The 16,646-nt window shown below is 40.0% G+C and overlaps 1 protein-coding gene across 1 annotated transcript in view; it reads left to right on the top strand.

Moving 5' to 3' along the window:
- Positions 1–16,646, top strand: part of ccdc162 (coiled-coil domain containing 162) — a 176,647-nt gene that overhangs the window by 115,455 nt on the left and 44,546 nt on the right. Inside the window, exons 32-39 of the mRNA XM_087982991.1 lie at positions 1,434–1,587; positions 3,366–3,461; positions 3,737–3,895; positions 4,254–4,477; positions 10,738–10,876; positions 11,255–11,375; positions 12,990–13,099; positions 14,945–15,094. Of these exons, the coding sequence (XP_087839117.1) occupies positions 1,434–1,587; positions 3,366–3,461; positions 3,737–3,895; positions 4,254–4,477; positions 10,738–10,876; positions 11,255–11,375; positions 12,990–13,099; positions 14,945–15,094 (1,153 nt within the window). The remainder of the gene's footprint in view (positions 1–1,433; positions 1,588–3,365; positions 3,462–3,736; positions 3,896–4,253; positions 4,478–10,737; positions 10,877–11,254; positions 11,376–12,989; positions 13,100–14,944; positions 15,095–16,646) is intronic.

The raw sequence follows: 16,646 nt of genomic DNA on the forward strand, positions 1-16,646 counted from the left end.
ATTTCAGGGAATTGATTGAACATTTTTTTTAAGTAATTAACCTCTCTCTATCTCTATCTCCTTTTGTCGCTCCCATTCTCTGTCTCTGCCTCTGTCTCTCTCTCTTACTTGCTTACACATGGGCTTACACCTAGTTGAACACTTACACCTACACAGACACTTACAGATACTTGTGTAAATAACACCAAATGTAATTTATTATTTAATGAAAACTGCTAATTCAATTAACATGAATCATTTGAAATAGTCACAGTGACACAAGATGGAATCGAACAGGTTTGAAAAGATATTACCCATTTTAAAAAATAATAGTGTAGTTTGTCTTACTCTCACCCTCATATCTGATTTGAATCAGCTACAGTTACATACTCAATTGTAAACTGATCATTTCTGTTTCTCTATGTTTTATAGTTTAGGGAAGGAATCCAAACTAAACCATGATCTGTTTCACAACTCCACCAACATCCAACTAAACCATCCCTAAAAGAAACAGGGAGGCTACTGTTTATATTTTATTGTGTTATATGAATGGTAGAATCATTTTGTTGTTGATTCACAATCAAAACATTAATATCCATCTGTCCTTTTTATCAATGATGCCAGATTGTTTATTAGTAACATCATGAGAGAGTTCAGTTAATATCCTGAATCACAACAGTGAACCTCAGGCAGTTTATACATGCCACCTGAGCCCAGAGATTAAATTCTGGCTTTGAAATTGCTTTAGTCATCTATGATTGTTTGTGCAATAGATCATTCCTTTTAGATTACGTTTTTAGGGGTATTTTTTGCTGAAGGCAGTTTCTTTTTGTTTTGATTAGTATGTCCAGCATTTGATATTTCAATTTATAATGAAGGAATTAATGCAGTTTACTGGCAAATAATTTGCAATGCAAGAGATTATGTGCTCTTATATTTAAATTCTCTCTGTCGTGCACACATGAATAACTCTGCATTCCATCTAATATTTATTTCTTTTTGTGAGGAGATGCTATTCTACACCTCTGCACTTTTTTTTAAAAAAACCAACATCAAATGGCCATTTTTTTGTTTAATGCAATCGACCTGTTCAGAGATTTTCTTACACACGTAGAGTAGGTGGGCCTTGAACCTCGGTCATGCTGGCTTTGAAGCAGGGACACTACCACTATATTACAAGGAGTCCTATCTATTATTTATTGATTATTGCCAGTAATGATAGTTACCTAGTACAAGTAATTGCAGTTATCTAGCCTACCATATGGATGTTTGATGTGGTCTGATTTGAATACTATTTCATTATTGATGCCCACAGTGTATTGTGGAATACTAATCTTCATATTCACTCATTGACCTTTCACACTGGCTGTGAATGAAGGCAGCTGAACTGAAAGTAGATATTGTATCTTCTTCGGTGCTGATAATTACCATTTTTATTTTGCCTTTTTTTACAGAGAAACTTTCTTGTCTGTTGGCAATGTGGCAGCATTTCAATCAGTGACAGACTCTATGTGTCAAGCACTGCCAACCATGAGTAACTCTGCAGACAGCAGCCTGTATGGATCATTGCTTACTCTACCAGCACCCCTGGATGCCTGGAGTCACAAGGTCAGTATGTGCTGGGGATCAGCAATGTCTGTGCTGAACTGATCAAAATCAGGCAAAGATTGTTTTCAACAGCTCTACGTTGTTAACAACAGCATCAAGAATTGAACCAGTTGTGGCATAATCCCTGCCGTCTCACATAGAATCGCATCGCATGTCCAGCTTGGAGTCAGAACATTCAGTGAACTGGTCAATGTTGGTGCTTCATGTGAGTCTTCTCCCAACTCACATCTGTGGAGGCTCCTAGGTTCAAGTGCCAGTCCAGGGTTTGAGAACAAAGATTAAGCTGGCACTGAGAGATTAAACTGAGGCAGCAAGTCCCATCTGGCTACTCAGATGGATAGAGAAATCCATTCATATTTTGAAGAGCAGCAGGAGAGTTATTCCTGTTGCCCTGATCAATCTTTATACTTAAAACTGCAACGCAAGCAGCAGTTTATCTTTTCGTCATCACATTGCTGCCTATGGGGTTGGCTGTTGCAGAATTGTCTTCCACATTTCCTTCATTCTAACAGGGACGAGACTTCAAAAGAGACTTAATTAACTGGAAAGTGCTTTGAGATGTCCAGTGGCTGAGTTAAGTGCGAGTTAAATCCAAGTCTGTCTACTACTCTATCAGCATTTCCTGTTACATTTTTGTAACTTCCCCTGATTAGTGTAGTGAACTGTAAAATAACAAAAGATACCTTCTCAGAGCAGTTACAGCATGGAATAAGGCCATTCAGCCTGTCGTGTCTGCACTGGATCACCAAAGGAGCAACTTATCGAATGCCATTTCCTATTTGTCTCCTCATAGCCTTGGCTGTTCTTCCTTTTTAGATAATAACTCAATTGCTTCTTAAATGTTCTGTCTCCAGAGCACTGTCAGTGTATTCGACATCCTGACCACTGGTAGATCACAAAAAGACTTTCTTCATGTCTCTGTTTATTCTTAGATCTTAAATCTAACCCTTCTGTTTCCCTATCCTTCTACCAATGGGAGCAGTTTTTCCCTATCTACTCTGTCCAGACCCCTCAAGATTTTGAATACTTCTATTAAATCTCCTCTTAAAAATTCTGTTCTTCAAGGAAACTCTTTCCACTTTCCAGTCTGTCTGTGTGATGAGGGTTCCTCATCCCTGGAATCATCTTCAAGAATCTTCCTTGCACACTTTCTAATACTTTCACATCTTTCCTAAAGAGAGGTGTCCAGAACTGAACCCAATTCTCTAGTGTACTATACAGGTTAGATGTAACCTCCTTGCTTTTTACCTCTAACCCCCTTTTAAAAATGTTCTCAGCTTATCCTGCCACCTTCTATGATTGGTCCACATATACACCCAGAACACTTAGTTTCTGCACCCCCTTTAGAGTTACACCCTTTAAGTCATATTGCTTCTCTGTGGACTTCCTATCAAAATGGATCACTCCACTCTTCTCTTTTCCTCTTGTGCATCCATTCCACCATCTTGTCAATATCCTTTTAAAGTTTAACATTAGACAGTTCACAACGCTTCCAAGTTTCAGGTCATTGACTAAGAGAGAGAGAATCTTTAATGAGGGTGCTTCATAATAGAAATAAAGCCAGAAAGCAACAAAAATGGTCCTGACAAAGGGACCTTGGTCTGAAATATTAACGCCTTCTCCACACCCCCCCCCCCCCCCCCACACGTGCCGCCTGACCCACTGAACGTTTCTGGCATTTCCTGTTTTTGTTAGAGTTACAGCATCTGCAACATATTACTTTTTATACTTTGTAACTGAGCTTTTCTCCTTTGTTGACCCGGTATTTTCTGTTCAAGGCCTCTGTACTCTTTCCCTGGAGGGCGTTCTTAGCAAGAGAAGGATTTGTCCCAGTGATGCTTGGCAACTTCCAAATTATTGAGTACGGGATGCAGGTAAAATCACTCATCTGGTTGCATTTTCTTTTATGGGAAGAGCTTCAGCCATTGGCTTTAGTCTTTATATTGTATCTTGGGATGGTACATTGTTGGAGATTTTAAGATAACAGTCTGGGCAATGCCATTGATGTGCAACAACATTGTGACTGAAAGATCATTGCCATTGCAAGCACTAATTTGCTGCTGATCACCAAAGATGCCAGGGACTCAGGCAAAGTGATGCTTTAGAGCTGGATGGTTATCAGAATTATTGCCATTCCTGTCTGATCCAGATCTGCCTGTGTAGACTGAATGATCATGACCGAAGTGTAGCTAATGCTGAGCTACTTGGTGTCTCTCTTTTGATGGAAGACGTGATACAGAGCGGGAGTGACCTGTTGAATGAAAAGGATGAGGAGTCAAGTGTTGACACGGTGACTAAAACTCAGCAGGTAAATTTTCAGCAATTACACTTTGTAAAATTGCAGTGTTTTCCCTGTATAAATATTCATGACACGATTGGGACTAATGTTAGATTTGTACAATTGCTAGCCTACAGGCAGACTTTTGTAGGATCGAGGGTCAGCCACCCAGCTGCCACTTACAGCAGTTTGTGACTTCATTTTTTTTCTATATAATGTTACAGGGAAGCCACCCACCTTGTTCATAATACATCTATTTACGATCTACTTCTGACAATGAAGTGAACATTCTTAGTCCAGTTGATGTTTGGATACTATAAAATACAATTTACTCTGAAACACATGAATTCACTTGGCTCAACCTTATGATTTTTGGTGTTTACCACAGGAGGATGCTGTTGAATTAAAGGAAGATGGAAAACAATCCTCAGTCAGCAGAGTAGCTCCCTCTTTGAAAGCAAAGGACCCTACGTCAGTGTACATGGCTCTTAAATCATTCTTAATATTATGGAAACAACTTGAGGTGTTTAAGGAGGAATGGGGCAGGTTAAAGCTTAGCGTGGAACAAATCAACTCTGTGAGCCTCTACAAACAATTTTGCAAAGTTTACAGGTGAGGAGGATCAATATGAATATATAACTCTATCCTTCTTTATAGTATCCTATTCAACAACACAAATCATCTTCTGTTTCCTGAGTTTGCGACATATAGGTATGAACATTAGACTGGCAATTCTTTACCAATGAAGTTACAAATGGTCAAATGTTTCTTTACAGTCACTAGTTGTGAGGAAAGCTGACAGTATATCATCTTTGATTGTTATAGTTCTTTGTTTTTGTTTTAAATATGAATCCTACGAGACACAGTATCACTATGGTGCCGGCGGTGTTATATTCGTTGCTGCAATGGAGTGACAGACATTGATTGTACTTGAGGCTTCAAATGGAGATGCTTGTGTGACAGTCCACTGCAGGGACAACTATACAGCACTAACTCACACTCGCAGGACCATGAAGCACATGGGCATCCTGTCAGAGAGCAGCAGATCATTTACCTTCCTGTGACACTGGAGACAAATTCTCTTGAGCAGTCTGTGATTGCTGACCCCCACAGCCCCCTTAGCAAGTCCTGCTTTCATCAGGTGGAATGGCCTTTTACTGCCATCCTTGGGGAGAAACTTTCCCTTCTCTGCTGGATTTCCTTCAGGAAAACCTGTAGGGAAACAGGGCTGAACCCTGGTGCTGCTTTCTGCCAGCTCACTGACGTCTCTATGGTGGTCGGGTGCAATGAGCAGAGTGATGCTCCTGAATTGCTGAAAATTGAAGCACGATATAGATGCCTTGAAAATAAAACTGGATGTTGGAGCCCAGTAGCTTCTGATGGAATAGAACTGCCTATCATAACATTTAACACTTTATACCCATTCATGACTGTGTAATGGCCTAAGAAGAACATAATCCCGTAGTGAAGCTCTACCTATTTACTCCCCACACCCCCTCCAAAAAATGTTCATTCCTCCCACTTTAACATCCATCTCTCAATGGAAGAAAATTCCGGCCCGCCATGTGATTTAGCACCTTGAGGCTTTAGGAGAGTTTGATACAACAGAATGACTTTCACTTCTATCTGTCACCATTTGAGTTGCAATCTCCTCTCTTGATTACAATGACGCCTGGAGATGGACAGTCCAGAAAACCGAAAGACCTGCTGTAAATCAGAGACAAAAGTTGAAATTCCTGAAAAAGCTCAGCAGGTCTGGCAGCATCTGTGAGAGAAATCAATGTTAATGTTTCCTTCCTTAGGATTGAATTCTGCAGTCCTCTGGTGTTAACCCACCCTGAAACAGAGAGATGTGTGAATTCACTGGATGGATGGCCAGATTTAATTAAATACTCCAAGGTCACCTGATTTGCAGCAGTCATTTCACAGCTTGTTCCTGTCCAGTTTTTTAAAAAATTCTAACTGAAAGTTCATAATACGATACCCGTATTGAGCAGGACATCCCAATTGCTAATGGCTCCCTTTGTTGTATGTGTTCATGGTATATAGGCATTGCTGGCTGGACCATTATTTGTTGCTCATCCTTAGTTGCCTGAAGATATCATTCTTTCTTATGCCCAGGTCCATAAAAATTGGTAGTCGGGAGAAAATGAAAAGAACCTGGGAGAAAGTCCAAGGTCATCAGTTGCTGGAGAAGGAATGGTGAAGTAGATGGGGTTAAAACTGTTGTAATAAATGATCACCAGCCATTTGTGTTTGGAGCTTCCACATTGGACTGCAGCTAAGTGCTGTGCAATAGCTACAACTTTAATTTTATTTGTTCATAGGATCACTGGCTGGCCCAGAATTTACTGCTTATCCCTTATGGCACTGTAGAAGGTGGTGGTAAGCTGCCTCCTTGAACAGCTGCAAGCATTCGGGTATAGGGACACCCTCAGGGTTTTGATCCAGTGACATTAAAGGAACAGTGACATACTTCCAGGTCAGGATGGTGAGTGGTTCAGAGGACAATTTGCAGAAGGTGATGTAACCATGTATTTACTGCACTTGTCCTTCTAGATGGAAGAGGTTGTGGATTTGGAAGGAAATGTGAAAGGTGCAGAGATGTCTTTAGCCTACAAATTAAGTAGAAAAATCAGATCAACAGCAGTAGCCTGAATGAAAAGCTATTAGAATGCCTTCAAGATAATTTCTGACAGCATTGTGTTCTGGAACCAACCAGAGAGCATCTAGTCAGGTTGTATGCTTGCTCGCTGAGCTGATAGTTTTGTTCTCAGATGTTTCATCATCATGCTAGGTACCATTAATAGCTGAGCATCCGATGAAGCGCTGGTGTTCTGTCCCACTTGCTATTTATGTGTCTCGGTCTGTTACAGCGGGTGGTATCACTTCCAATTCTTTTTTCTGAGAGGTTGGTAAATGAGGTACAAATCTATGTGTTTATTGATGGAGTTCTGGTTTGAATGCCAGGCCCCTAGGAATGCCCGTGCGTGTCTTTGTTTAGCCTGTCCTGGATGGATGTGTTGTCCCAGTCGAATTGACCAGTATCTGGTCAGCGTCAGTGACCAGATACTCAACTACAGAAGCAATCATCCCAACATCCACAAATGGAGCTGCGTCATAACATTATTTAAACGAGCCCCAACACACTGCAGCACCCCAGAACTTTGAGAATCCAAGGAAAAACACCTGTATAATGTATTCAAGAACAACAGGTACCTGATAAGCACAGTCTGCCGATTCTTACACAACAGACTGAAACAAGAAGACACAACACGCTCAGAGAATCTAGCCACCCAGCCGTACATTAAAGACATCTCGGAGATGATGACCAGACTACTCCAGCCCCTAGGCATTATAGTAGCTCACAAACCTACTAGCACACTGAAACAGTTCCTGATGAATTTAAAGGAGCCCAGCAGAATGAACATCATATAGTAACTACCCTGCAAGGATTGCAATAAACATTACAATGCACAGACGGGCAGGAACCTAGCCACCAGGATACATGAGCACCAATTAGCCACCAAAAGACATGACCAACTATCACTAGTATCCATACACACAGACGAAGAGGGACACCAGTTCGTCTGGGACAATACATCTATCCCTGGACAGGCTAAACAAATACACACAAGGGAATTCCTAGATGCCTGGCATTCAAACTGGAACTCCATTACCAAACATATTGATTTGGATCCCATTTACTAACCTCTGAGGAAAAGAACCAGAAATGATTAGATTAGATTACTTACAGTGTAGAAACAGGCCCTTCGGCCCAACAAGTCCACACCACCCCGCCGAAGCGCAACCCACCCATACCCCTACATTTATCCCTTACCTAACACTACGGGCAATTTAGCATGGCCAATTCACCTGACCTGCACATCTTTGGACTGTGGGACGAAACCGGAGTACCCGGAGGAAACCCACGCAGACACGGGGAGAACGTGCAAACTCCACACAGTCAGTCGCCTGAGGCGGGAATTGAACCCGGGTCTCTGGCGCTGTGAGGCAGCAGTGCTAACTGCTGTGCCACTGTGCCGCCCACTACAACAGACCAAGACACATAAATAGCAAGCGGGACAGAACATCAGTCCTTCATCAGAGGCTCACTGATGATGTTACCTAGTGTGGTGACGAAATGTCTGAGAATAAATCTACCAGCTCAGCGAGCAAACTTACAACCTGAGCTACAAATCTTCTCCAAAATCACAGCACACCTTATTTTATACTTCGTATTATATAATGTGACAAGATTAATTAATAACCTCAGAGTAAGGGCATCCCTTGGTAGCAACGACGACAGTAATGATTGAAATTTATGTCCAACTTAAAAAGGAGAAGATTGGGGCTAACACTACTATTTTAAACTTAAGTAAGTGCAACTATGTGGGCACTGAGTGAGCTGTAGTAAACTGGCACATGAGCTGTAAATAAGAGCGGGAATAGAGGGAGGAATTCAGCAAATTACCATTATGAGGGAAGTGTTACTAAGCAAACTGTTAAGTGTCTTTGTTCAAATGAATTTCTTCCTAGCATTTTAAGAGGTGGCCCCTCTCTTCAAGAGGAAAGAGAGGTAATAAATGGAAAACTATAGGCAAAATAGCTTGATGTTTGTTGCAGCAAAAGTCTTTGAATCGATTGTTGAAGACATTATATCTGCACTTTTAGGAAAATTCGAGGTAATTGAGAGGACTCAGCATGGTTTTGCCAAAGGAAAATCATGTTTAATAAATTTATTGGAATTCTTGGAAGGAATAACGAATGCAGTGGATAAAGAGGAGCCTGTACATGTACTCATAGAGTCATAGAGATGTACAGCACGGAAACAGATCCTTCGGTCCAACTCATCGATGTCGATCAGATACCGTAATCTAATCTAGTCCCATTTGCCAGCATTTGGCCCATATTCTTCTAAACCCTTCCTATTCATGTACCCATCCACATGCCTTTTAAATGTTGTAATTGTACCAGCCTCTACCACTTCCTCTGACAGCTCATTCCATACACGCACCACCCTCTGTGTGAAAAAGCTGCCACTTAGAAATCTTTTTCTCCTCTTACCCTAAACCTATGCCCTCTAGTTCTTGACTCCCCCACCCCAGAGGAAAGACCTTGTCTATTCACCCTATCCATGACCTTCATGATTTTATAAACTTCCATAAGGTCACCCCTCAGCCTCTGACGCTACAGGGAAAACAGCCCTAGCCGATTCAGCCTCTCCCTATAGCTCAAATCCTCCAACCCTGGCAACATCCTAGTAAATCTTTTCTGAACCCTTCCAAGTTTCACAACAGACTTCTGATAGGAGGGAGACCAGAATTGCACACAATATTCCAAAAGTGGCCTAACCAATGTCCTATACAGCTGCAACATGAACACCCAACTCCTATATTCAATGCTCTGACCAATAAGGGAAAGCATATCAAACGCCTTCTTCACTATCCTATTGACATGTGACTCTACTTTTAAGGAACTATGAACCTGCACTCCAAGGTCTCTTTGTTCAGCAACACTCCCTATGACCTGCCCATTAAGTGTATAACTCCTGCTAAGATTTGCTTTTCCAAAATGCAGCACGTCACATTTATATAAATTAAACTCCATCTGCCACTCATCAGCCCTTTGGCCCACCTGATCAAGATTCATTGTACTCTGAGGTAACCTTCATTGTCCAGTACATCTCCAATTTTGGTGTCATCTGCAAACTTACTAACTGTACCTCCTATGTTCACATCCAAATCATTTATATAAATGTACTGTACTTAGATTTCCAGAATGGGTTTGATAAGATGCCACATCAAAGGTTTTTGGTGGAAAATAAAAACGTGTTGTGTCAAGAATAACATATTAACATGGATAGAAGATTAGCTGGCTAGCAGAAAACAGTGAGTATGTATAAATGGGTCTGATTGGTAGGATGTGGCAAGTGGAATCCCACAGGGATCTTTGATTGGGCCTCAACATTTTACAATTTACATCAATGACCTCGATGAGGGGAGGGGAGGAATTGGAGCTAAATTTGCACATGACTCCAAGGAAGTATGTCGTAAGGAGATTGTAGACAGATGTTGATTGGTTAAATGAGTAGGCAAAAATCTGGCAGCATTATGTGGGAAAATATGTAGTTTTTCACTTTGACAGGAAGAATGAGAAAGAAGAATATTACTTTAACTGAGAATGACTGTAATTTCAAGTCTCAAAACATTACTATGGAGTATATCATCAAAAAGGCTAATGGCATACTATTCTTTATTACGAGCAAAATTGAACATAAATTAAGGATATTATGCTTCAGTTATACGCAACATTGATGGAAGCGGTTTTGATCTTCTTATTTAAGGAGGGATGTAAATGTATTGGAGACAAGTCAGAGGATGTTTTCTAAATTAAAACAAAGGTGAGAAGGTTTTAATCAAGAGAGTTGCGTGACTTTGGAATTCTTTACCTTAGACGTCAGTGAAGTTGGGTCCATTAAGCACTTCTAAGGCTGAGGTGGGTAGGTTTTTGTTAGGGCAGGTGAATCAAGAGTTAACAGAGTAGATGAGAATGTGGATTTAGAAACACAAACACTTCAACCATTATCTTATTGAATGGTGGAGAAGGCTAGAGGAGCCAAATAGCCTACTTATGCTCCTGGTTCATATGTTTGCATGTGCTTGGTGAGTTGGTGCATTAATCCCCCAGTCATTTAGTAGTCTGTTTTTTGTGAGGTATCAGATAGTAAGAACAACTTGTGCATCCACGAAACAGAGCAGATCCATTCATTTTAAGCTTTGAACATTTTTTGAAACTTGCTCATTCGTTGATTGCTAAACATGGTTTTTCAAGAAAATCATTAAAACCGAGGACTTTGCCCTCCACTCTAGAATGGAAATCCTGTACCCAGCTTTGACAGTGATCACCGGTCAAATAGGCATGGAAGATGAGTACGAGAGAATGATGATGGACAACCAGCTACTACTCCCACCAGAGGGGACGTCAAAAGCAGAGATGAAAACTCAACAGGTAAGTTGGATACATCAGAACGAAGGCCAAATCTGGTTTAAATTGTCTTCTTAAGGCATGTTTTTCCAAAGCAGGTCCTCATAAACAGCTCAACATTTTGTGTAATCATCATAGCTTTTAATTTAATTAATGGTTGCATTACTGAGTGGAAGTACGGCTATCTCCATATTTTATTGGCAGCTAATAAGCTCTGTACAGTGTCCCACCCTGCCATTGAAAATATTGGTGGGGATGATGGCAACTTCACGCCCATTTTAAACTCCATGGAGTGATAATTGGACAGAAGTGGGCCTTCCACCTCTCACTCAGGTGTAATACAGAAATCAAATGAAAGTTTAAATAACTGACCACCTTGTCTGCTTTTGTTTTTGTTGCAAGCTGCACAAAATTCTTGAAAGCATGGAATGTTACATGATCCATGAGCTTCAAAAGAAAATCGCAAAGGAGGTAACACTTGTTATGTCAGAAAGAGCCAGAGGCGAAGCAACTCTGCCAATAGGTAAGGAACAACATGTTCAGCGAAAGGCTGAGAGCTCTTCATTACACAGGTTACTGTTTCGCCACCACATTTCCCTAACAGCTATCAAGTCATATTCTTTTATTTCTATCATCAACCTTATTAGAAATGCTACATGCGTTCAGATAAAGAGCCTAGTCGGCTGGCATTCAATACCAGATTTTATTGAACTGAGGTTTCACTGTGGGTCATGGTAGGATTCAAACCAATGTCCTCAGAATATTAGCCTGGGACTCTGGATTATTAGTCAAGTGACATCAACGCCATCCACTTCCTCCCCATATCTGCAACAGCACTGTTGTAAGAAGACCAGAGGAGTTTTCCTTAGTGATTATAGCATTATGTATCATTCAACATCACTAAAGATATTATAACACCACTGTTTGTGGGATCTTGCTGTGTGCAATTGGCTGTTTCTTTTGCATTATGACAATTCAAAAAGTATTCCATTTGCTGTGAAATACTTTAGGAGGCTCTGAAACCAGAAAAGTTGCTATACAAATGCATCTAACTTCTACCTCTCATTCTCCTCTCATCCTAGTACAATTATATCCTTCTCTTTCTCTGTGTTCTGGTTTCTCACCTGTACTGTTTACTGAAACTAACAATATCTGATTCATTGGATAAAATGTGATTATTTGATTCATGAATTCCTGCCTAATATATTCTCATCTTTAAAATTTTAATTGAAGAACACACTAACAACATTAGATATCCATAGAGTAAACCGGTCTGTTTTCTTCAAATCAATGGATATCAAAGGAACATAGAAATAGAGTAGGCCATTTACCCCTTGAGCTTGTTCCATCTTTAAATGAGTTCATGAATGATCTTTGCCCTACCTCCATACACCTGCCTTTTGCCCATATCCCTTAAACAAAAAGAAAATCTATCTCAGGTTTAAAAAGAACAACCAGTCCAGCATCCATTGCTGTTTGTACAAGAGAGTTCCAAATATCTACCACCCTTTGTTTTTCCGAACATCTTTCCTAAACAGTCTGGCCCTAATTCTCAGACTATATCCCGTAGTACTAAAATCCCTAACCAGTGGAAACAGTTTACCTTTATCTACCCTGTCTTTTCCAATTAATAAAACATTGAATCTATTTACAGTGTCCTCTCCAGTGGCCCTTCTTGGCAATGAATACCATAATTTTTTCCCAGTTCTGCCTGACTTTCTATGACATATGTAATTTATGGCCCCTTTTACTGGAATTTTTCACCAGAGGAGCCAAACCAGTTGTTATTCATCTTAACTGATTTAGAAATGGTAAAAGATTATAAAATGTGATTATTTGATTTATTAATTCATTTATAATAAATAAATAAATTATTATTTATTATAAATGAATTAATAAATCAAATAAATAAAATTAATTAATAAATAAATAAATAAATTATTATTTATTTATTAATTAATTTTATTTATTAATTTTAATCCCAATGAGTGGATTAGATTAGATGATTATGTGTTGGAACTGAAAGACAGTAGAACTAAAAATACCTGATTTGCGAGCACTGAAGATGTTTTAAACACTGTGGTTAAAAAAGGGGAAGAAATGTAATGTAAACATTTACAATTCTTCTTTCTTCCAGATGTTTGGAAGCATTCAGCCATGACAGAAAATGTCTTGTTAGTGAGGCCTCAAATTGTTGAGAGCTTTGTGCAAAAATTGAAGGAGCACTCCCAGGAGACTGATAAAGAGGTATAGAACCAGTTTGATTTGCCAGCACTTTAAAAACTCAAAATAAACTTGTGACTTTGTGAATTGTGAACTTGTTATCAAATGCCAGTAATAGTTCTTGGTTAACAAGGTCCTTTCATGAGCTAAATAGCTGTTCTGGTCAAGATTGAAATGGTTGATCTTGTAAAGTTAAAAGGTCTTTTTTAGCTGCCTGAAGTCAGAGACAGTCATTATGAAATGCTGTAAATGTCAGCTCTGTTCCATTGTTCTTTTGAACATTTAATTTGTAGAATATTCCAAATGAAAAATAAAGTTACATCTGTTTTCTTTTCATCGGGCTTTCAATCGTATGTTAATGAATTTTGGAGGAGCTGGAACTCAGGTAAATGAGAGTCTGTTGGTGAAACAAGCTATGTTAGTGTAGAACATAGAACAGTACAACACAGGAACAGCCCCTTCGGCCCACTGTCTCAATACTGACCACGATGTCATTAAGTAATCCCATCTGCCGTTTCATGGTCCATTTCCCTCTATTCCATGCCTGTTCATGTGTCTGTCTAAATGCCTCTTAAACTTTGTTAATGTATCTGCTTGTACCATCACCCCGGCAGTATGTTCCAGGCACTTACCATCCACTATGTAAAAAAACTTGCCTCACACATCTCCTTTAAACTTTCCCTCTCTCACCTTTAACCTATGCCCCCTACTATTTGACATATCTATCCTGGAGAAAAGACTCCGACTAACCACCTTAAAAATGCCTCTCATAATTTTATATACAAGTTGCCCCTCAGCATCCAAGAATCTAGCGAAAGCAATTCAAATTTGTCCAACCTCTCCTTATAGCTAATACACTCCAATCCAGGCAACATCCTGGTAAACCTCTTTTGCACCCTCTCCAAAGCCTCCATATCCTTCCTATAGAATGCTGACCAGAACTACACTCGGTGCTCCAAATACAGCTAGAGACATGTTCTGGATTGGATTGACTGTGTTAAACCTACACTGAGTGGACAGTCCAGTCAGGCAGTTACCCAAAGCTTATCATTGCAGCCGATTTACATGAATTTCCCAATGAGTGGATTAGGTTAGTATCTTTTATCACTGTCTGCAGTGAGATTAAATGGAAAGAGGGGTTGACGAAGATGGCTCAGGTAAGGTAACCTGCGACCCTTTCCTCAATAAATACAACACCAGGAGAGTGTAGAGATAACAAAATACAGTGCAAGATACAATGAGATATACCAGCATGCTCCTGGCCTTCAGTTTTGCTCTGTTGGGAAAGTACTTCAAGTTTAACAGATCATCCCTATCAACCCACTCAGTAGCAACCCACTCAGTTCCATTTTGAGTACATTTTCAAAAGTCCTCTCCTGCTGCTGCACAAACAGCTGGCTCTATACCCCTGTGGTTGCCCACTGAGGTCACCAGCAGCTAATTTCCCATTAACCATGCTCTGTGCGCACAGGTATACCCCTGAGAGCCGGGCAAAGTCTTTCAATTAGACCAAGACTGGAATGTTCACTTGGGTTGAGTGATGCCTGAAGGGTGACAGATTAATCTCAGTAGAATTGCAGTCTCATTTCCTGTCAGCGCATTACAGAATTGTTATGGTTCAGTAGGAGGCCATTTGGTCCATCTGTCTGCACGTGCTCTACAAATGAGCACCTTGACTTTGTCCCAGTCTCCTGTCTTTTCCCCTTAACCCTGCTTATTATTTCAATTTAACTCAACATTTAATCCCATGGGAGTGGGGTGGTTGGAATCAGAAGCCAATAACCTTGCACACCATCTGTAGCATTACGATGATGCATATATGAAGCAAAACATTGCTGTGTGCTTCAAAGATTTGATGATTTTTGACAGATTACCTTCAGCAAAGACCATTTAAGAGACTGCCTTCTGTCTCTAGCTTGTGATGTAATGGGGAGAGAGCGCAGCAACTTTGAGACTTATTCCATGTGTTATGAAAACATACTTCGTCAGGAACACCAACTGCTTTACCAAAAGGAACAGGTACGGAACAGTCCATTTAACAAGAAAGATTTAGTATTTGGCTGTTTACTCTGAAAAGTTTATGTTGTGACTATTGTTTTTGCGATGGCAATGTCACATTGATTTCACTTCAATTCCTTTTGAAGGGATATGTTTGTGATAGCAATCAGAAGAAGCGATAGATTCATCAGATTGGCATATGTCTGCAATTACGCTGTTGGTATATTTCTCTGTGTTTGCTTACATTCATATGTGTGTGAGTGTGTGCTTGTGAGATTGTATCTCAATATGGACAGGAGCCTGCTGGATGGCATTAATATATACTATTTTCTCTAGCAATATTATTATTATGTTTGATTCCTCTGGTGATGTGGGGAAATAGTTGATACTTACCTCTCTTGTATGTTGGAAAAAAAATTAATTATCATCAAAGTGAACTGCTGCAGTCCATCTTATAGATGGCACTGTCCCATTGTGCATTGGCGGTGGAGTGAATGTTTAACACGGAGGACGGCCTACCAATGCGACAGACTGTGTTGTCCTGTCAAGCTATTTGTGTTGTTGGAGCTGCACCCATCCAGGCAGGTGGGGAGTATTTGATCACACTCCTGACTTGTGCCTTGTAGATGGTGGACAGACTTTGGGGAGTCAGGAGGTGAGTTATTTGCTGCAGAATTCTTAGTCTCTGACTGTTCTCACAGCCACTGTATTTATATGGCTAATCCAGTTCAACTTCTTGTCAATGGTAAACCCCCAGGATGGTGATAATGAGAGATTCAGTGATGATCGCACTATTTGTCATGACCCTGTCCATGCCATTCATATGATCAGTCAACTGTTAGTGAACAATGACCTGTAGATTAATATAACTCATGCATTCTCCTTAAAGGTTAGATAGGTTGATAGTGAGGATTCCTCAGGATACATAAATAACATTATTAACATTATCATTATTATTGTTAAAATGTGTGATGTTCCTGTTAGAGTAAAGGGTAAGGCTGGTAAGAGTAGAAAACAATGGATAAATAAAGGTATTGAGGTTCTAGTCAAGAGTAAAAAAAAGAGATATTAGGTATAGAGAACTGGGATCAAATGAATCTCTTCAAGAGTATAAATGGTATAGGGGCATTCTTAAGAGGGAAATCAGGAGGGCTGTAAGGGAATAAGAGACAGCCTTGGAAGATAAGATCACGGAGAATCCAGAGATTCTACAAGTGCCTTAAGACCAAAAGAACAACTAGAGAAAGATTAGGACATCTTAAAGATCAGTAAGATCTGTGTTGAATCTCAGGAGATGGGAGAGATACTAAATAAATATTTTGCCTCAGTTATTACTGTGGTGAAAAAAGTGGAGGCCAGAGAGCTTAAGGAAATAAATATTGATGTTTTAAAAGCAGTCCACATCACAGAAGAGTTAGTGCTGGAAGTCTTAGAAAACATAAAGGTGGACAAATCTCTGGGACCTGATCAATTGTATCCCAGGATATTGTGGGAAGTTAGGGAAGAAATTGCAGACCCCATACTAGAAATATTTGTATCATCTATAACCACAGATGAGACGCCAGAGGACTGG

The sequence above is a fragment of the Chiloscyllium plagiosum genome, unplaced genomic scaffold, assembly GCF_037043375.1.
Source record: "Chiloscyllium plagiosum isolate Xiang-an unplaced genomic scaffold, Cpla_swu_hap1 HiC_scaffold_3, whole genome shotgun sequence".
Lineage (NCBI taxonomy): Eukaryota > Metazoa > Chordata > Chondrichthyes > Orectolobiformes > Hemiscylliidae > Chiloscyllium > Chiloscyllium plagiosum.